The 22,653-nt window shown below is 39.7% G+C and overlaps 1 protein-coding gene across 2 annotated transcripts in view; it reads right to left on the reverse strand.

Annotated features, from left to right (window-relative positions):
* Positions 1-686: 686 nt before the first annotated feature.
* PDSS2 (decaprenyl diphosphate synthase subunit 2) overlaps positions 687-22,653 on the reverse strand; it is a 262,983-nt gene continuing 241,016 nt past the window's right edge. Inside the window, exon 8 of one of the 2 annotated variants that reach the window (XM_030316061.1) lies at positions 687-1,129. In XM_030316061.1, coding sequence (XP_030171921.1) covers positions 971-1,129 — 159 coding nt within the window. In that variant the 3' untranslated portion in view covers positions 687-970. Of the gene's footprint in view, positions 1,130-1,857; positions 2,146-22,653 lie in introns of those variants that run through there. The other variant, XM_032593230.1, reaches the window with a different exon arrangement.

Consider the following 22,653-nt stretch of genomic DNA (forward strand, 5'->3'; position numbering starts at 1 on the left):
CAGTGTCTGATTGCAGGCCTGGGAGGCTGCCTATATTTTCTCTGTAATTGGAGGTCTGTGGTTCAAGACCAAAATTTGACATTCTGAATTAAAAACAAAACAAAACAAAAAAAACCCCACACCAGTATATTCCCCAGAACAACGGTTCTATATCTAATACTTGTAAAAGTTAAAGGTATTCTCTATACCAAAATATTACAAATGAATACAACATACTTAAAAAAAGTTTGGTTCTTTGAAATGTGTTTGAACAATATTTGGTCTCCCAGAAGGAAACAGAAGCCTTCCTACTACAACCAAGTTAACATTCGAGAGCATTTTAATCTCCTAACTTCGAATATTTGGCATTATGTTTTTCAGCAATTTTTCCTAAAAAAATGTTACAAAAACCATGAAGCGCCAAGTATATTCATACTGTACTTACAAATGCAGAGACATAATTGCAAGAAGACAAAGCACTTTTTTTTTTTTTTCTTAATTACTGAACGACCCTCCATTATGTCAGATTGGTCACTAGTTTTTGATCTGACAGTCCTCTCCGGCTGGCAGTGATAGTGTTTCTCTTGACACCTGCAGCTTCCAGCTTGCTCTGTCCTCTCTAGAAAGAAAACCACAGGCCACCGCCCTGGCGCCATCCCTGGCTCGGTCCAATCAATAAGGACTTATTTCCTGTCCATTTGCTGAGGTCACAGGAGCGAATCTCATTAATTATTTCTGCTACTGCAGCCTCAAGTGTGCTTCTGGCGTGACAAGTGAAAACTGCTTGACCTTTTTTTCTTCTAATTTTGTTTGTAGCAGTTCCAAAAAGAAGGCAGTATTCATTTAGCAATGTGATAAAAGGAAGGAAAAAATGTATTATGTTTTTAAAGTCATTAACACATTTAGTTATTTCATCATGAAAGCTCTCTCGATCACCTCATTCCCCAGTTTTTTTTCAGCTAACGAACAATAGTGTCTTTTTAATTTGGTGTCACGAAAATCTGGTCACAGCAAACACAATGTTTTCTAAAGCAGATCTGGCCTCCGAGGGAGGAAAGCTCTCCAGGGCCTCCAGTGCCTTGTTTCCATGGTAACGACACAGGTCAATAGCTGAAGTCACACCTTTGCCAGCTTTGATTGTTTCTCGCAACTGTTAAGAAACAAATGCACAATAAAAGTCAGTTTTCGAGGTACCACAACTAAATTGGGGAGGGGAGGTGGAAAACAAAGAAAGGGGGAAGCAACATAGATTCATGTTTCTGCTGTGTTCTTTTGAGGTAAAGAGGACATCATTCCCCAATGATTCTGAGGCACTAACATTCCCTAAGGCTGCTAGGTGTCTCTGCTCCAGAGCAGCACAATAGGCTCCAATCAGCCTAATTACACCTCCTCCCTGACTCCCACCCCTTGATATCTTGAAATGTGCCCTGCTGGGGAATGGCGGTAATGAAGGCAGAGGGCATTTACATGTCTGGCATTTTGAATTCAGCAGCCTGATATTCTTATGTGAAGAAGGCTTCATTAACATCCTAGTTAGTAACTTTTTTTTTCCACCCTGTATGCTGACACAATAGTTCATGTGAAAATTCAAGAAAGACACCTAGTTTAGATCTGAACACTCCATTTTTAAAACTAAAAGCCTTTATTTGACCGGTTAGAATGAACTGAAACACCCGTTTGTAAAGAATAAACTCTTGCCAACAACTGGAGTTGATTTCTAACCCCTCTCTTTGATGGGGAAGGACCAATAAAAGGGTTATACTTTAGAGCTGAAAAAGATTTATAATGATTTGGGCTGTCCCCTCCCCCTTCCCCAAACTCCATGTTCTCTTTCTCAATGAACACCTCTGCCTAACGCCCTAAATCAGAAGCCTGGGGGGGGGGTCCCCCTTCACGCCCCATTTCTGGTCAGGTACCATGGCTGTAGCAGTGCTGCTCACCCTTGACTGAACTTTCTGGCCCTGAGAGACTGGGTGGGGCCAAGGGACAAGTTCTAGTCCATGAATTACGAACGATGCACGTCACTTCTGGGCTGCAGCATTTAACCACCCACGTGAGTCCCTCCAGAGCTTTCCCTTGGTGGATCATCCAGCCATAGCGGAAGAAGCTCCTCGTGTTGGATTCCCAAGCAACCACGCCGAGCACCAACCACAGTGCCTCTCCAACCTGCACGGGACATGTAGTGTGGGCAAGAAACACATCTTTGTTGTCTGAAGCCACTGAGACTGTGAGGTTGTCTGTAGCCATCCTGACTGAAACAGCCACTAAGTCCTAGCCATTCTATGTCTTTTACAGCTCTCCAATGTACCCTCGGCTCTTCATTGTCATTGCCACTACATTAGTTCAGGCTATCATCATCCCTCGTCTGGGCTGTTTTAGGCAAACCACCTCCTAAAGAGTCCTCCTACAACCAGTTCTTTGCCCTGAACTCCATCTGTCATGCTGCCAAGGAGATCTTTATAAAATGTGAATGTGATCAGCTTAAAACCCTTCACTACCTTCCGAAAGCCTTAAGAAAAAAGAGTCCAAGCTCTTTCATGAGGCAATGGAAGTCCTTTCCTGATCTAGCTCTTGCCCAGCCAGTCCCCCCCCACCCCCAGCCTCTTCTCCCTTTTATCACTATTTAGGGAGATTGCTTGCAGTAATTTTCCCATATCTGCTCCCCACCTTCAAACTTCCCAAAGTCCACTGAAGCAGAATACACTCAGCTAGGATGAGAGCCCTAAGGAGCTAGGTGGCCCTCTTCCTTGGGGCTCCCCAAGTATCCCGTGCATATCTGGAATACAGCATAATTATACGGTGTTGTACTTCAATTCTCCATTCCCATATCTATCTCTTCATTAGACTCTAAGCTTCTGCACACTGCATGTAACATAAAGTCTGCTTTATTCCTATAATCACACACAGAAGAAAACAGAGGCCCAGAGAAGCTCAGCAGCTCACCCAAGATTATAGGCGGATAGTGGCACAGTTGTGGTCAGAAGCCACAGTTTCTAATACCCAATCCAGCGTCACTGAATACTGTACTATCCCCTCCTTCCAGGGGAGGACCCCCCCCCCCCACCCACCACCATTTGTAGCATTTGCAGATTTTTGTGGTATAAAAACTCCCATCATGGCTGATTTCAAGCTACCAAGGGTTGTGGAATCACAGAATTCTGAAATATTTAACAATAGGCTCTGAGCTGGTAGGACTCGGCTTGTACACATGTTGGGCTGCAGGATGCTTTACCCTTGTTTTGACATGCAGCTCCTAAGAACATTCTCATACATAACTAGAATATTATTATTATAACTAGGAAAGTTAACAATAATTCTCTATCATTATCTAATATCTAGCCCATGTGCAAATTTCCCCAATTGGCTCTAAAATGTCTTCTGTACCCTATTTTCACCACCCCCCCCCCCCAAATCATGATGAATCTTGGTTTATGAATTGCATTCGTTATGCCACTTTAGCATTTTCTTCCCTATGATATTACCATTTCTGAAGGACCAGGCTGTATTGTGCAATGTTTTACATTCTGCATTTCTCTGATTGCTTCATTTAGTTTGCTTTATAAACTTTATTCAGCTAGGCCCAACTGAATATTTGATGGTGACAATGAAGGGTAATTCAGATTAGGGCAAAAGAGTACCCAGGAGATATCACTGAACATTCCTCAAGCCCTAGAAGAGTTAATTTCTCTCACCAATGACTGCTGTATTTCCAATTAACACCCAAATCTTCTCTCTGCAGAGGCAGGCTTTGCATACCAAGGGACCTGATAGCTACCATGAGTAAAATGCCCATTTCATGATTCAGCAGTAATCTAATCCTTCATGGAAGGTATTACTCCTCACAGACATCTGTATACACTCCTACCAACTAAAACTAAACTATTGGCTCAAAAGTAATCCTTTAGTGGGGCACCTGGGTGGTTCAGATGGTTAAGCATCCGACTTTGACCCAGGTCATGATCTCACGGGTTGTGAGTTCGAGTCTCGTGTTGGGCTCTGTGCTGACAGCTCAGAGCCTGGAGCCTGTTTCGGATTCTGTGTCTCCCTCTCTCTCTGACCCTCCCCTGCTCACACTAGGTCTCTCTCTCTCTCAAAAATAAATAAACATTAATAAAATTAAAAAAATTAATCCTTTAGATATAATTAATAGACCATAAATGAGACTTTTACCATAAATTAGAATAGGCAATTGATCTATCCTGACAAAACAATCTCATCCTTTGTAAATAAATGTAACAAAAGACATATTAAACCAGAATTCCTAAACTTGGTTGACCAAAGATTCACCTGGGGAGCTTTAAAATGCAGGACCTGGGCCCCAATCCTAGAGGTGGGTTCAATAAGGCCGAAAAATACTTCTTAGGTCATTCCAACAATTAGCCAGATTTGGGACTAACTTACTTGCTGGGGTAGGTATTTTGAGTGTTTTAAAATAGTTATGTTGGGTTTATACTGTTTTAACCACACTTCCAAGTAGTTGTCTTTGCAGTGATCAAATTCAACTCAGCCATCAAGTATTAGGCACTGAATGGCCTAGGTATGAAGTAGGGGTGGGAGATACAGAGACAAACACAGTTGCTGCCTCCTAGGACCACCTGTCAGGGGGCTGCCCTAGGACTGAAGAAATGGAGGGGGCTGAAAGGAATACTGAGGAACCAGACCTATGGCCTTGGTTCTAATACCTGCAAGAGATAAGGCCACAATTAGGAAAATTCTTTCCACTTTTGCCCTCACCTACATTTTGACTGGGCAAATCCCCAACTAATGCATAGACAGAACTTTCCATATTAGGGTATGTCTAGAAGTGCTGGAATGCTCCCTCTGGCCTTTATGGCTTGAAACCCATTTCAGCCGCAGGAAAAGTGACACAATAAAATACAAAAAGGTGAATTACCAGTCTGCGTTTTACTTCTCTGATATAGCACTTTAGGGCACTAATATAATTAAATCTCTAATTAAGTCAACTGAATAATTGTATAAGTGCAGCATCACCTGCAATAAATTAAGTCCAAATCCCTTGCTAGAGGATCCAATTAAGGATATTAACACAGAGAGAAAAAGATGCAAAGTACTTAAAGTTAAGTGCGTTATTATTTAACATTTATTAAAGGTGTTATTAAACACCTTTTCAATGATAAATGTTGCTTTTATGAGACCCTTTTGAGAAATCATTGTATGCCTCTGAAAATTATTTGGTTCAAAAATCCTCTTAAATATTAAAGACAAGCCCCTGCCATGAGATCTAAGCAGCTTTAGCAGAATTGGACACAGCAACCACTTGTCTCTAATGAAACCAAAGAAAAACTTTAAGACTCAGAAGAAACCCAAGCCCAATCTTATCTTCTCACCTTAGTTTGCAGGAGAAGATCTGGGATGAGATCGGTTAAGTGATGTGGACAAGAGGCACTGGCAAATTTGAGAAATGGCCTGGGTTTCATTTCTGCACATCAGAACCTTTCCCCTCTATAGCACTAGAACAAATTCGGAGATAACCCCAAGTTTTCTTTTGCCCAGAGTGCTTACAGAGAACAGGGATGCTAACACTTGTCTGGAACAGGGGGAGACCTTGTTCTGTAGAAACTGTAAAAGAGAGTAAGGAGTATAAGCAATATGTTAAAGGTTTTTTGTTTTTTGTTTTTTTTTTTGGTGGTTGAAAACACCTGGATAAGGATAAAAGGAAACAAATGGAAGCCATGCTCTTACGGGAAGAGACTGCATACCTCACCAAGTGAAGTGGACCACACTTTCCTAGCAGGGATTATGAAACTGGAAGAACTGTAAGATGCTGCAGTGATAAATGTAAGGTGTACAACTTTTGAACATTTAGTAAAACTCACATTCTAATAGTTGGTAAATTCTTGGTGAACCTGATTGATAATCTTAGGTATCAGAAGATAGAAGAAGCACATTTTGCTTAAGTATGTCAACATAATTGGATATAAAGGTGATAGAAATCTGGCCCAAAAAAAAAAAAAAAAAAAAAAAAAAGGAATGCCATCCTAGTATTAGAATCGGTGAAAGAAAGAACCAGCAAGCATGGGTTTGGACACTCAGACTATAAATCAGAAAAGCACATTTAAAAATCAGCAGGAGAGCCTGGGTGGCTCAGGTGGTTGGGCGTCCGACTTCGGCTCAGGTCATGATCTCGCAGTTCATGAGGTCGAGCCCTGCACTGGGCTCTGTGCTGACAGCTCAGAGCCTGGAGCCTGCTTCGGATTCTGTGTCTTCCTCTCTCTCTGCCCCTCCCCAGCTCATGCTCTGTCTCTCTCTCTCTCCCAAAAATAAGTAAACATTAAAAAGAGGTAAAAAAAAAAAAAAATTGGTGAAAAGACTGCCATGATTCCAAGAGATCATAAAGAGAAACAGCTCAAGGGTGATGAGGGCCTCTGAAAAACTAAATTTCAACAACGATCATAATTAATTATGAAAGAGATTAAAATAAATGGCTACAGAATAAGCTCTCTTGGGGCTTGGATTTAAAAAGGTGTAAAAGGAGAAGCATATCGTCTCCTCCACTGCTGAGTCCCTGTTGAGCACCTGCTCTGCACAAAGGTCCACTGTGGAGATAGGATGCGATCCCTGATCTGAAGGAGCTGACAAAGGAGAGGCACAAAGCTATAAAAATTGTGTGGGAATCCACCCATAAGTCTGTATTATCACCAAGACACGTGTCACATGTTTTTAAAGTGCCATTCCTCACAGAAACATGTTCAGACACAACCCTGTCAGAATTTGCTAAAGACTGATGGGGGGACATGGGGGAAGGAGATGATGACAAAAATAAGGGGCATTAAAATGTAAAGGCTGTATGTCGAATAAGAACAAGTAGGGGTGCCTGGGTGGCTCGGTTGGTTGAGCATCGACTTTGGTTCAGGTCATGATCTCACAGTTGGTGGGTTCAAGCCCTGAGTCGGACTTTGTGCTGACAGCTCAGTGCCTGGAGCTTGCTTTAGATTCTGTGTCTCTCTCCCCGCCTCTCCTCTCTCTGCCCCTCCCCTGCTCACGCTCTGTCTCTGTCTCTGTCTCTCAAAAATAAATAAAGATGTTGAAAAAAATTAAAGAAAAAAAAGAACAAGTATCCTCAAATAGTTGATAATGTATTATTAAGAGAAGACAGAGAAGAAAGAGAACTAAAAAATGAGTTAAAAATTGTAAAGATTAAAATAAATTCCCTGAAGAGGGGTCTTTAGGGATGAAACATGCATTCAAAAAGCCCACATGTTGTTGGGGAGCCTTGGAGGCAGCGACCATTCTGCCTTAGGTCTGGCTTCTGGTATCGTATGCATTTCAAGATGACCTACCACTCCCATTCCAAACATAGTATTATAGTCCAGGACAAATTATCGTGTAGCACCCCACTGAGTCTCCTCCAGTGAGAAAGCCGCTTGGTTTTCTCACTCACTTTGTCTGATGTGTCTGAGGGCACTTCCCTCCTCTGTCTTCCTCCTCACTCTGGAGACCTAGTTTCTAGTCTACGGCACCTTCACAGGGGCATCCACTCACCTCTGTCCTCTTCTTGCTTATAGTACACATAAATGTCCTTCCCAGCTACTGAAGGACTGTAAGAAATCTCAGAGATGAGAGATGCAACTGACAAATGTCTTCAAACACGGCACAAAAGAAAAAGATGAGGACAGAGGTACATCTGGAACAAAGACCAGTGAATTTATGGGCAATGATGGCAAAATTCCAAAAATATGTTATCAAATAAGATGGTTTTTGAGCTCTAGAAAAAAGGCAGTGATGGTCGCAGCCCTAGGATAGGTGGGTCACAATGAGCAAGTCATTACAAAATATTCTCATGTTTCTTTTTGATACGGGCACTCACTGTTAGCTTCAGAAACAGTAAAGATAGAGTATAAGTGGGTTTTAGAAACTTAGTCCTTTGTGGATAAGACAGAGAAATGGGGGTCTGGATTAGAGTATGGTAATATAAATTCAAATATGTAAAATAACTACTAGAAAATGTTTGGTAGTATTTTGACCAGAGTATTTATTGAGTATTTATTTTGAGCAGAAAAGTGATCTCTATCATTGTACTATAGGACTCAATATTCAATTTCATCTCTTCAATAAATGGTGTTGAAAAAAAAGTGGAGAACCATATGCAAAAGAATGAAACTGGACCACTTTCTTATAGCACATACAAAAATAAACTCAAAATGGATTAAGGACCTAAATGTGAGGGGTGCCTATATGGCTCAATAGGTTGACCATCCTACTCTTGATTTCGGCTCAGGTCATGATCTGAGGGTACTGGGATAGAGCCTTGTGTCAGGCTCTGTGTTGAGCATGGAGCCTGCTTACCATTCTCTCTCTCTTTCCCTCTGCCCCTCTCCCCTGTTCACACACACTCTCTCTCTAAAATAATAATAATAATAATAATAATAATAATAATAATAGATCTAAATGTGAGACATAAAATCATAAAACTCCTAGAAGAAAACATAGGCAGTAATTTCTTTGACATTGACCTTTTTTTTCTAGATATGTCTCCTCAGACAAGGGAAACAAAAGCAAAAATAAACTACTGGGAGTATACCAAAATAAAACAGTTTTTGCACAGTGAAGAAAACCATCCATAAAACAAAAAAGCAACCTACTGAAAGGGAGAGGATATTTGCAAATGATATATCCAATAAAGGGTTAATATACAAAATATATAAAGAACCTATAGAATTCAGCTCAAAACACCCAAATAGGGGCGCCTGGGTGGCGCAGTCGGTTAAGCGTCCGACTTCAGCCAGGTCATGATCTCGCGGTCTGTGAGTTCGAGCCCCGCGTCAGGCTCTGGGCTGATGGCTTGGAGCCTGGAGCCTGTTTCCGATTCTGTGTCTCCCTCTCTCTCTGCCCCTCCCCCGTTCATGCTCTGTCTCTCTCTGTCCCAAAATAAATAAAAAACGTTGAAAAAAAAATTAAAAAAACAAAAAAAAACAAAAAAAAACCACCCAAATAATCTGATTAAAATTGGGCAGAGGACCTGAACAGACGTTCTTCCAAAGAAGTCAGAGAGAGAAGGACAAATACCGTATGATTTCACTTACATGTAGAATCTAAAAAACAAAACAAATAAGTAAACAAATAGCAAAAACAGACCATAAATACAGAGAACAAAGTGGTGGTTGGGAAGGATTGGGGGATGGACAAAATGGGTGAAGGGGAGTGAATGATACAGGCTTCCATTTATGCAATGTATAATGGGGGCATAGAGATAAAATGTACATCACTGGGAATATGGTCAATGGTACTGTAATAGTGTTGTATGATGACTAATGGTGGCTACATTTGTGGTGAGCACAGCATAACATATAGACTTGTCAAATTACTATCTTGTACACCCGGAATAATGTAATAGTATGTGTTGACTATACTTCAATAAAAAAGGAAAAACAAAAAAAACCCTCAACTTGGTTTTCTTTCCTTTATCACAGTTCTGTGGATTATCTGAATGTAGATGGAGAAGAAATACATATTAAATTTTAATTTTCAGATGTCATGCAGCCAAGAGAGAAAGCTAACACACGGATAGCATCAAAGTCTTACTGGTTTTGACATGTTGAACCACGACTGATACTAGTGAGGTGATATGTAATAGGGATACATGTGTATACTTGTGCATTTAGGTTTCAAAAATTAACTGTAAAAGTGGAAGTCTCAGTTTGGGAGTGATTCATAAATAAGAGCTGAGAATCTTTGATAACCACATTTTTTACATAAGCCAAGACTGTGATACAGATGAAAAACAAACAAACAAACAAACAAACAAACAAACACAAACTTCAGCAGCATCTGAAGATGTACATGTCCAAAACATGGGCAGGAATGGTCATGCTGCAGTGTTTGATGGTCAATTGATGTTTAGAAAACTATGTTCAGTCCTGGATGCCATGGCCATGTGTGAAGAGGAGCATTCAAAATAGACTGGGTTTGGGAAATCTGCGTGACTCAGTTGGTTAAGCATCCGACTCTTGATTTTGGCTCAGGTCATGATTTCATGGTACATGAGATTGAGCCCAGCGTCAGGCTCTGCATTGACTGTGAGGAGCCTGTTGGGATTCTTTCTCTCTCTTTCTCTCTCTCTCTCTGCCCCTCCCAGCTCACGATCTCTATCTCTTTCAAAATAAATAAATTAAAAACAAAAACCAAAAAAAACCCAAAATAGACCAGGTTCAGTATTAGGATGAAGAAGTTATTTGAAAACATGTCATCTAAGGAATGTTTACCCTGGAGGAAAGAATTAAAGGAGATGAAAGCCATCTTCAAATATCTAAAGCAATTAAATGGAAGATGGGGCAGTCCTGTTCTATAAGCTTCAGGACCCAGAACAAAGAGCAACAAGGTGAAATTTCTAGGAAGCAGATTTCAATTACAAGTAAGAGAGAGCTTTCAAATAACTAGAGTTGTCTAACAACAGAAGAATTATTTTTGACAAGGTGTGAACCCCCTGTTTTTGGAAGTCCTCAGCAACTGGATGACGACATCAGAGAAAGTATGAATAAAATTCTCAGGAGACATGGCAGGTGGGACAAGGCTGCCTCCGAAGTCCCACCCAACACAAGGATTTTAGCTTATAGTACTTCAGTTGAAAAGTCTTCCCAACTTCTGAGTGGCAAGAACTGGTACAAAAGGAAAAGCTACGATGAAAACCTTTCTCTAGTATGATAAACATTATGCTAAACAAACTGCAAACAACAGAAAATGCATTCCTTTTTACTTAGAACCATAAATTATTTGCAAAAGTCTACAGAAAAAAAATCTACTGATTTTAATTAAGTATCTTATTTCAACCAAAGGAAAGGAAATGGAAACAAGAGAATTTTTAGTTATTTCCTCAATCACATGAACTCTTGGGTAAAATTAAAAGAATGGTATGCCTCCTGGTATTAAAGTGATACTACTACTACTACTACTAATAACAACAGCAGCAATAACAACAATCTCATAGTAATTATGTGTGCCCAGCACTAAGACATACATATCTTCAATCCTTACAACAGCCCTATGAGGCAGATACTAATATTATTCTCATTTTATAGATGAATAAACTTAGGCAAGAGTAAGTTGCTCAAGGTAATGCAGAAGATAAGTGCTAGAGTGAAGATTCAAGCAGTTCTTGTTCTTAAAGTTTATTATTTTGAGAGAGAGACAGCGCATGTGAAAATGGGGGAGGGGCAGACAGAGCGGGAGAGAAAGAATCCCGAGCAGGCTCTGCACCGTCCGTGTGGAGCTGGATGTGTGGCTCAAACTCACAAACTGCAAGATCATGACCTGAGCTGAAATCAAGAGTCAGACGCTTATCCAACTGAGCCACCCAGGTACCCCAAGTAGTTCTTGCTCTTAACTAGCATGGTATAATGCCTTTTCTTTCTCTTACATGAACTGGAAAGCATTTCAATTTCATTTGAGAAGAGAGCACATATCTATGTCATAATATAATTTACAAGCCCGTGCACAAGGGCAAATTTTTTCATGATACATCACAGATTTAAAATAGTACATTAAGTCAAACAACTTTGGATAAAACCATATTTACAGAGATGACAGAAAATTGAAGCCATCATTATGTTAATCATGCACCTCTATTACAATATACACATTTTTTTTTAATGTTTATTTATTTTTGAGACAGAGAGAGACAGAGCATGAATGGAGGAGGGTCAGAGAGAGAGGGAGACACAGAATCCGAAGCAGGCTCCAGGCTCTGAGCTGTCAGCACAGAGCCTGATGCGGGGCTTGAACTCACGGACTGTGAGATCATGACCTGAGCTGAAGTCAGACGCTTAACTGACTGAGCCACCCAGGCGCCCCTCAATATACACATTTTTAAAAACCGTAACTAAAAGTGCCATATGGCTGCAGGACAAATGTCAGTAAGAATTAGAAGTAGAATATTTCTTGGCCAACTAATCTTTGACAAAGCAGGAAAGAATATCCAATGGAATAAAGACAGTCTCTTCAGCAAGTGGTTCTGGGAAAACTGAACAGCAACATGCAGAAGAATGAACCTGGACCACTTTCTTACACCATACAAAAAAATAAACTCAAAATGGATGAAAGACCTCAATGTAAGACAGGAAGCCATCAAATCCTCGAGGAGAAAGCAGGCAAAAACCTCTTTGATCTTGGCCGCAGCAACTTCTTTCTCAACATGTCTCCAGAGGCAAAGGAAACAAAAGCAAAAATGAACTACTGGGACCTCATCAAAATAAAAAGCTTCTGCACAGTGAAGGAAACAATCAGCAAAACTAAAAGGCAACCAACAGAACGGGAGAAGATATTTGCAAATGACATATCAGATAAAGGGCTAGTATCCAAAATCTATAAAGAACTTATCAAACTCAACACCCAAAAAACAGATAATGCAGTGAAGAAATGGGCAAAAGACATGAATGGACACTTCTCCAAAGAAGACATCTAGATGGCCAACCAACACATGAAAGAATGCTCAACATCACTCATCATCAGGGAAATACAAATCAAAACCACAATAAGATACCACCTTACACCTATCAGAATGACTAACATTAACAACTCAGGCAACAACAGATGTTGGCGACGATGCAGAGAAAGAGGATCTCTTTTGCATTGTTGGTAGGAATGCAAACTGGTGCAGCCACTCTGGAAAACAGTATGGAGGTTCCTCAAAAAACTAAAAATAGAACTACCCTATGACCCAGCAATTGCACTACTAGGCATTTATCCATGGGATACAGGTGTGCTGTTTTGAAGGGACACATGCACCCCCATGTTTATCGCAGCACTATCAACAATAGCCAAAGTATGGAAAGAGCCCAAATGTCCATCGATGGATGAATGGATAAAGAAGATGTGGTATGTACATACAATGGAGTATTACTCGGCAATCAAAAAGAATGAAATCTTGCCATTTGCAACTACGTGGATGGAACTGGAGGGTATTATGCTAAGTGAAATTAGTCAGAGAAAGACAAAAATCCTATGACTTCACTCATATGAGGACTTTAAGAGACAAAACAGATGAACATAAGGGAAGGGTAACAAAAATAATATAAAAACAGGGATGGGGACAAAACAGAAGAGACTCATAAATATGGAGAACAAACTGAGGGTTACTGGAAGGGTTGTGGGAGGGGGGATGGGCTAAATGGGTAAGGGGCACTAAGGAATCTTTGTTGCACTATATGCTAACTAATTTGGATGTAAATTAAAAAAAAAAGAAGTGGAATATTTCTACATTTTATGTTAAGAATAAAAGGCCAAAAATATTTTACTTGATTAAGTATATTCTTCAGGTCATACTTTTTTTTTTTTTTTAAACAAATAGGCACTGAATAAGACTCAGATGTTATCACATCCACTATTGAGTCAGAAAACAAAACTAATATACTAATATATTTTTACTTAAATCTTTAATGATGAAAACTTATTTTTACTAAAAATTTCAATGCAAAACTCTGACTGCAGTAACGGCATTTGGGGTTTCACACAATCAAAGGACACTATTACCTCACGTTGTTTCCACTATTTTTAAAAACCAGCCTCAGGGTTCATACTACTTTTAAGTCATTGGATAAACGATTAATGAGTTAAAAAAATTTTTTTAATGTTTTATTTTCGTGAGAGAGAGCAACAGAGTGCGAGCAGAGGAAGGGTAGAAAGACAGAGGGAGACACAGAATCTGAAGCAGGCTCCAGGTTCTGAGCTGTCAGGACAGAGCCTGATGCGGGGCTCAAACCCACAAACCGTGATATCATAACCTGAGCCAACGTCAGACACTTAACTGACTGAACCCCCCAGGTGCCCCAGGATTAGTGAGTTTAAAATGACAAATATAATTTAGCCCATGCTTTAACATTTTTACTGTTCCCTTATAAAATATCAGAGTAGTTTTCTTTCGTAAAACAGCCTGTAAAATTCCTGTTATATGTATTTGTATTGAGCTTTAAGATATTTTTTAATAAGATCTATTTATTCTTTTGCAGGATTAAGATCATTCTGTATAATTGTGCAAGCCTATGTGACACACATGACATTTGTTACACTGCTCTCCTTTTCCCTTGTGTCCCAGGACCTGAAGCCCATGGAGATGGGTGGTGAGGGAAGAGGTGGGCTCCAGGAGGGACAAAATACAACTATTTCTACATATGGCAGTTTTTCAAGCACCCTGGAGCAGAATACCCCAGACGAAGCCACACAGGAACCTTTTTTAATCTAATAATGGGAGGAGATGTTCTCTTCCTAAGACTGGTTAATCCGTTTCTGCTGTTCCAATAATAATAAGAAAAACAACTGTAAAGAAGCAGTGAGCAAACATTAATAGGGAAACTCTGGACCTGGACATGTGTAACCTCAGGCTTCTCTAAGCCCACCTCACCTGTAAAATCAGGAAGATCATCTTTATGCCACATGACATTATTATGAAGAACAAATAAGATGATGTCTGGCAAATTACGCTGACATCAGTAAAATGTTACTAAGGGGTGCCTGGGTGGCTCAGTTGGTTGAGCATCTGACTTGTGATTCAGCTCAGGTCATGATCCCAGGAGTCATGGGCTCAAATCCCACGTTGGGCTCCACACTGAGCATGGAGACTGCTTAAAATTCTCTTTTTCTCCCTCAGCCCCTCTCCCCCACTAATACATGAAAGTGCGCATTCTCTATTTCTCTCTCTCTCAAACAAATAAATAGAAATTTAAAAAATGCCGTTCACATGCAAGACTTGAAGAAGAAGAGAGCATGGGAGTTCATTACAGAACTTAGATGTAATATTATATAATGCACCTGGCTTTAATTATAAACATTCACAGACTATTTTACATAGATTCATGAAGTTGTTTTAAATATTTTAAATCTCCAGATTATTAGTGAATTGGAAACATGCTAACTTTTGAAAAATGAATTTCCAAATCATCTGGACCATTTAAAATTGAATCTATTCCTCTGAAAAGGAAAAAAAAAAAAACATGATAAAGACAGATTTGGTAGAATTTTTCTTGCCTTCTCCACGCATTTCTATTAGGCTCAGTCTAGATGGTGTGTAGCCTGCTGTTGAGAGTGAGACTTCAGTTCGGCCACACCACCCTGAATGTGCCCAGTTGTTTCCAATCTTGGAAACAGGGCCTAACCTAAGCAGGGCTGGGCCTAGTGAGTCCTTGGGTGGAACAGTGAGGTTTCAGAACTGATTTCAAGGCTCAACATCTCAGCGAAGTACATTTATGAGTCCACAAATAGCTTCATAACCAAACAACTCGTTTCACACAAATTATGATGTCTGATTATATATATCCCTGTTATATGTACAAATAACCCAAAACCAGACATACATACATACATACATACATACAATTTGGTACTCCTACATGTACATATATGTATGTATGTATATATGTATTTTAGAGATATTTTCATGCAGTTAAAAACATTTTGCTGGCATACTCAAAACTGATCTAAATTGTTGACCCCTTGGCAGAGAATTCAGGCAAAGTAGTCTTGCTCCTTAAGAAAGACAGGTTAGAGCGCCTAGGTGGCTCAGTCGGTTGAGCGACTAACTTCAGCTCAGGTCATGATCTCACGGTTTGTGAGTTCGAGTCCCGTGTCAGGCTCTGTGCTGACAGCTCAGAGCCTGGAGCCTGCTTCGGATTCTGTGTCTCCCTCTCTCTCCGCCCCTCCCCTACTCTGTCTCTCTCTGTCTCAGAAATAAACATTAATAAAAATAAAAATTAAAAAAAAGAAAGACAGGTTGACTTATAGCTCAGGGTAGAAGCAGATGTATCTGATTTCAAAATATATTTTTTTATTAAACATTTTTTTTAATGTTTATTTTTGAGACAGAGAGATAGAGCATGGGCAGAGAGAGAGGGAGACATAGAATCCAAAGCAGGATCCAGGCTCTGAGCTATCTGCACAGAGCCTGACACGGGGCTCAAACTCACAGACTGCAAGACCATGACCTGAGCCAAAGTTGGGCGCTTAACCGACTGAGACACCCAGGCACCCCCAAGATGTATTTAAATGGAACAAAGTGTACAATTTAATTCTTAGTTTATGAACTTTCATTGGCATTTGATAGGATGGACATATGAGGTTAGTAAAATGGAATTATATTAAATTGAGACTTAAATTGCAGGGCTGCCTGGGTGGCGCAGTCGGTTAAGCGTCCGACTTCAGCCAGGTCACGATCTCGCGCTCCGTGAGTTCGAGCCCCGCGTCAGGCTCTGGGCTGATGGCTCAGAGCCTGGAGCCTGTTTCCAATTCTGTGTCTCCCTCTCTCTCTGCCCCTCCCCCGTTCATGCTCTGTCTCTCTCTGTCCCAAAAATAAATAAAAAACGTTGAAAAAAAAATTTTAAATTGAGACTTAAATTGCATAGGAAGAGCAATCATGTCTTCTGAAAGAAAATCCAACTATTTATAAATAACCTCAGATTTATCCATATTTTTGATTCAAAAGTCATTTTCAATTTAGTATCATATTCCAAAGAGGAACTTAATTCTACACACTGATATTCAAAAAGCAAAACATATCATAGGTTGTTGACTGCAGCAATGAGCCACTCTTTGTAGCTTTTTTAGGAGTAAATCAACAGCAAACTCTGTAATCTCATGACTAATACTATGCTGGTTATTTAATTAAAAAGAAAACTATGGGACAAGAGCAATCACATCATGTAGGTATCCAACAGTCCTAAGGATTATTTGAGGAATACATAAACTACTTGAGTCTGTATCTTACTTACACACTTCTTAAATCCTCCTCGTATCTCAATTGTTCATGTGCTTTAGTATTTGGATACTGATACCTGGGGATCACTTGCCTCAAAACTACCACTGTTACCTACATGACCCTAGATTCCTAACATCCTAACATGTATCCTGATACAGCATGAGCTTGAAACACATTTCTGACTTCTATCACTAGAGTGCACGTCAAACAGCAGAAAAACTCTATCTATTGAGAGTTATGACAATGACATATCTTCCAGGTGGCATCAGACTGGGGGCAAATGCAGGAATCAATGTATGGTGTGAAGAAGTTACCCTGTATTCCACGTAAATATAACCACACCTGCAGGATTAATACCTCTTTCAGATACAGTTTTCTATGTTATGGTGTTACAGAAGGTAACATAGATCTTTGCCTCCCTCAAGAGAATGGTAATGACAACTTATTTTAAATGGTTATATCCATAAAACCTTCTTGGAAGAGTGAAGAATGCTTGCTGGTTAAAAAAAAAAATCACAATAATTATTGCACTAGTTCAGCATAAATCCTAAGACAGACATTTACTAGACAATCACTATCTCTCTATAGAATGATGCATACCATTTCCTGGATGTTTGTAAAACCAAAGCCTGTATACAAATTCTCCCTTACTTCTTTTTTTAGTATGTCTAAAGCACCTTAAGAAGCAGTACGGTGGTGAAGAATACACAGTGTGGAGTTAGCAAACCTGGAAAAAATCATGACTCTGTGAGATAGTAACTGTGAACACTGTTAACGTTATTCGATCTCTTCTCCATAAAATGAAGGGATTCAAGGGTAGAATTTGATAGAACCATTTGATTAAAGTGCTTCATGTGTCTTGAGCAGACTGCACGATGAATGTATACTAGGGCATGAATACTAGGGCATAAATTTTAAAGAGATCACAGCACGCAGAAAAGCTTACAACCTTTTCTAACAGGTGCACACAACTCTTGTTAGGAATGGATCAAAGATAAATGTTAGTGTAATTTCCTTAGATCTAGAATAGGGAGACCTTCCACAGGGGGCACCATTGCACTATGCAGGAATCCATCTTCAGAGGTATATCTCTGGCTTTATTATGATGTGGTGAATAGGTAAAATCTTTAAGCAAGCCAGGAAGTCAAAGACTTGGGGGAAAGGGACAGGATCCACTCATCCAAAATCTTTAGTAGCATCTTACACATCACTAACCAAATGTTGCAGATCCTGTGATCTCTATTGTTATCTCAGTAATTCTGTTTGAACACTGAGGTGGCACAGCCACCTTGCTATTTCAGGAAAGGTAGTTAAGCACATCCAGGATTAGTACTCAGCCTTATGTAGTAAGTGGAGAAGCTGAGTAGTGCTTGCAGACACTGTTTAGGAAACATGGGGGGATGGCTTCAGATGTACCAACTAAACAGATTACACCTTTCTGATAGACTAATCATGTTGAAACCACAAAGCCCTCAATTCTGTATAAAACTGGGCTGCAGAATTAGTGTATGAGCTTGGAAATATATCAGTGTAGGTAATAACCAAGACTTCTAACTAACTAAAACCACAGTCAGCATCTACTTGGTGGTGCCTCCTTTTTTGTTCTCTTAAAAAACATAATTTTAGAAAGCCCATACCTCTCCACGGTTTTTATGATGGGGAGAGAGAGAATAGTGTTTCCTTCAGATCTAGTTAAAACAGTTTCAATGGATTAAATAGGCTCCTCTATGGGGACAGAAGGCTCTATCCTCTACATGAAGGCATATAGGCACTTCCTGTGCACAGGTGGCTCCTGATACCACAAACTGGGAGCAATAATTGAATCCAGCTACCCCACAGTGCAGAGCATTCACCCACAGAACCAGCCTGGAGGGCACTGTTAGTTAGCTTTCTAGACTAAGATTCAAAAGGTTATCCCAATTGAATCTTTGTTTCAACCCCAGGGAGTGCAAGGCATGGAGGATAAAACGATTTGCTTAAAAGTATACTTGGGAAGAAATAAGAAGAACAAAGGTAGAGTTAAATATGTCTTATAAATTAAAAGAACAGAATATAGGCACAAACATTTGGTTTATCTTGAGTCATTCATTCATTCATTCATTCATTCATTCAACAAATATTTGGTATGTAATATGTGCCAGGCACTGTGTTAGGCCCTCAGAGAACAATGATGAGCAAAACCAGACACAATTTCAGGCTTACGACTAAGAACTGGTCTTCACTAACAACCTAAGTCTTAGCCTCCTGATGAATGTTAGGTATTATGCAGATATGTAATTTTTAGAGGCCAGTAATTCAAAATGGTAATTTCAAGAATGAGAGAGATTGTCCCACTAAATATTATTGTTGCGAACCAATTTAGCAGTTTACATATACAATTAGAAACCTAAGTAGATCAACAAGCTAGGAATATATGATTTGAAGAAAAATAAAAAAAGATTTACAACTGCATAGAGGATTGAGTTCAAATAATATCAATACTATTTGGGTTAACAACTGAGAGAATGGCATATTTTATGATGTCATAAAGAGGTTTATTATTGATAGTATTTAATAATATTATTCATGATCCACAAAGGAATAGAGATTATGATCATCAAATCTGTTGATGCCATGGAGGTATGTGGGAATGCTAACACCTCAGAAAGCAAGAATCTAATTTTAAAATAACATTAAGAAATTAAGGAATAGATCATCAAAGCAAGATGATAGTCACTGGGGACTTATGCAAAATAATATACTCAGAGATTTAAGGAGTAAAAACTAGCTTGATGACTGGGGATGAATGAACATCCAAAGAGCAACTGTTTTGCAAAAAAGACCTAAGGGCTCTACAACTCTGGTTCAAGATACTATTATATGAGTGATTAGAATTTATTTTTGATTAAGAGTTTCACATGGTAAAAAAAAGCCATACATACAGACAGAAATTAATGCTTGTTTTTCCATCAATAGTAATTGTATTTTATCTTAAAAAATGTTTTTAATGTTTATTTATTTGGGGGTAGTAAAAGAGGGAGACAGAAAGAATTCCAAGACATGGGGCTTGAACTCAGGAACTGTGAGATCATGACCTGTGCCAAAATCAAGAGACAGTTAACCCACTGAGCCACCCAGGTACCCCAATAATTGTATTTTAAAGGAGATATAGAATCCAAGAGTAGCTGTAAAAACTGACTTTGGTTAATTGTTTTAAAAAAAGATTACAGAAAACCTAGGGGCGTCTGGGTGGCTCAGTCTGTTGAGCATCTGACTCTTGATTCAGTTCCGGTCATGATCCCAGGGCTGTGGGATCGAGCTCCACCTCGGACTCTGCGCTGTGGGGAGACTGCTTAAGATTCTCTCTCATTCCCTCTGCCCCTCTCCCCTGCTCACAGTCTCTCTCACTAAAATTATAAATAAATAAATAAATAAATAAATAAATAAATAAATAAATATCCATTATTGCTGCAAGGAAAAACACCTGTCTGAAATGTGATTGTCAAAAGAAAAATAACTGGTTTTATCTGACTTATTTATTTATTTATTTATTTATTTTTTTAACGTTTATTTATTTTTGAGACAGGGAGAGACAGCATGAACGGGGGAGGGTCAGAGAGAGAGGGAGACACAGAATCAGAAACAGGCTCCAGGCTCTGAGCTGTCAGCACAGAGCCTGATGCGGGGCTTGAACTCACGGACTGTGAGATCATGACCTGAGCCGAAGTCGGATGCTTAACCGACTGAGCCACCCAGGCGCCCCTTATCTGACTTTTAAGGGAACAAGGAGTGGGGGATTTAAAACTTTCAGATGGCAGTCCTGGCGGTATCTTCTGGCACCTTTCCCTGTGCTGTGGTTAGGTCATCGGATCAGCACTGGCAGTGCCTGTTCAGTGTGCTAGGCTTCTGTTCTCTTCAGTTGTCTTCCAGTGCTCCAACCACTGCTTGAGTCCCAGCACAAAAACTCACAGTATACAAAAGTTACATTCTCCAGCTGTGCATTTCTGCCTGTTGCCAGAGAAGTATGTATTTTTCAGGAATCTAAAATTAAATTCTGGTTATGTCACTAAAAACATGATTTCAGGCGAGGTATTTTTCAATTCTCAGTAGCTCAGGTCATATCTGAAAAAATTCTAATTCAGATTTGACCCTATATGTCAAAAACAGAAATCTTAAAAAAAAAAAAATACAGCGCATTTATTTTAAAACATGCCGAAATGTTACCACCTTAATGCCTGTATTTATATTTTTACATGCTGTCTTCCAGTCTTTATCAAGATTTTACATAACTGTACCCATATCATAATGGTATTTGGATTTTTTCCATTAAATTCTATTATAAACACTTCATTTAATTAGACCACAAGTCCTTTACGGGAAAAGATGGGAGAAGGGAATGATGATGCTTTTACATAGTCTTTGTTATTATCACTAAAACAGAAATCCTAAATGTAAAGACAACTTCAGGAGGTTAGAGGGAACAAGAGATTTAGCGCATACAGCAATGCCGTATGGAATACTTTACCAAAGGAGCTAATGTGAAGCCCCAGGGTAGGAGAAGCAGCATCTGCCCGAGAAAGGGGTACACGGAAGAGAAAACACAGTAACATCTGGTCTCTAAATGTGCCAATGTGAAAAATTCTCACAGCCAGTTAGCTAGGGTTATGAGAAAGAACGAGCAGGCAAAAAACTGCCTGCCAAAAAAAAAAAAAAAAAAAAAAAAAAAAAAAGAGTCTGGCTTTGTCAGTAAAGAAAGGACAATAATATTTACAGAAAATTTTCTATACTCAAGCTTCAAAAAAGTAGAATTTGGACTCAATATGCAGCAAAATGGTTGAAGCAATCTATGGCTAAAAGGGCAAACCTTGGAAAGGAGAACTGTGACATGAGAGGAAAGACTCTCTTTCTCTTCTTGAAGGGAAGTGATGATATGTGATCATGCAAATGCAAATGTCTGCGGACAGCACTGTTTGCTTGTGGGAAGAGAATTTTAATGTGTACCCTATGCAAATGCGTTTTATAATAAAACAGAATGTGCAAGGCCTTCTGAGGGCGGGGAGGGAAGCAGCAGCTCCAGACGCCGCACTTGAGAGTGGCGGGGACGCAGCCAGAAGCGTGTGCCACTCGCAACCCTGAACAGACTCCAGCAGAGAGGGCACGTCAAAACCCCACTCCTTAAAAAAAAAATCTCTCTTACGTTCCACCGAGAACTGGATGCCTAATGAATTAACACCTGCAAGATCTTTCTTTACCCAGTGCTTAACCTTGAACAACTCTGTGCTTAGAGTGAACCTCAGGAAGAAGACATTAAAAAAAACAACTCTTTTCTGTACTGAGTCATGGGGAAAATGGTAGGAACTGCACAGTAAAGACTAGAGATGACTATAAAGAAAGCTCCTGAAAACCATTTAGAGTCTTTGTGTCAAAATTAGCATGAATGTCAAAGCCCATTTAAGGCCCGGTCGGAAGCATTTGTGAAAGGGAGCAGGAGGCCATCACAGTGGTGACAGAGTCTGGTTTTGACCAAGTACTATTTATTGATATCTGTGTATCTGAAGCAGTTATTAAAAAGAAATTGGGGGAAAGTCTGCATCCCTACACTGGAGATATTTAAGCAAGCCATTTTGAAAGTGTTAAAAATTAAAATTGTAGAAAGCCGAACCATAGGTGCCATGTTTTGCCTGAAGTGGTAAAAATACCATCTGCCTCAGTCTTTTTAGCAGCAGGCTTATTTCGAGTAGCAGTAGGCTAAGCTGCAGGCATACGCTCAGCTCCAGCTGGGGAAAATACACAGACGTTTGTAGATGTTTTTCTAAGCAAGAGTAGTCAACATATTCGTTTTCTTTCAGACATATATATGTTACCATAGCAAACCAAGCATCAATGTGGTCCGAGAAGCTTCTCCACCAGCCCCAACCCGTACCCATAAATTCCTACAATTCAATAGGTGGCACTCTTCCCTCTAGCACTGCACCAAATCAGCTGCACTTAACTGT

This window comes from Lynx canadensis, chromosome B2, assembly GCF_007474595.2.
Source record: "Lynx canadensis isolate LIC74 chromosome B2, mLynCan4.pri.v2, whole genome shotgun sequence".
Lineage (NCBI taxonomy): Eukaryota > Metazoa > Chordata > Mammalia > Carnivora > Felidae > Lynx > Lynx canadensis.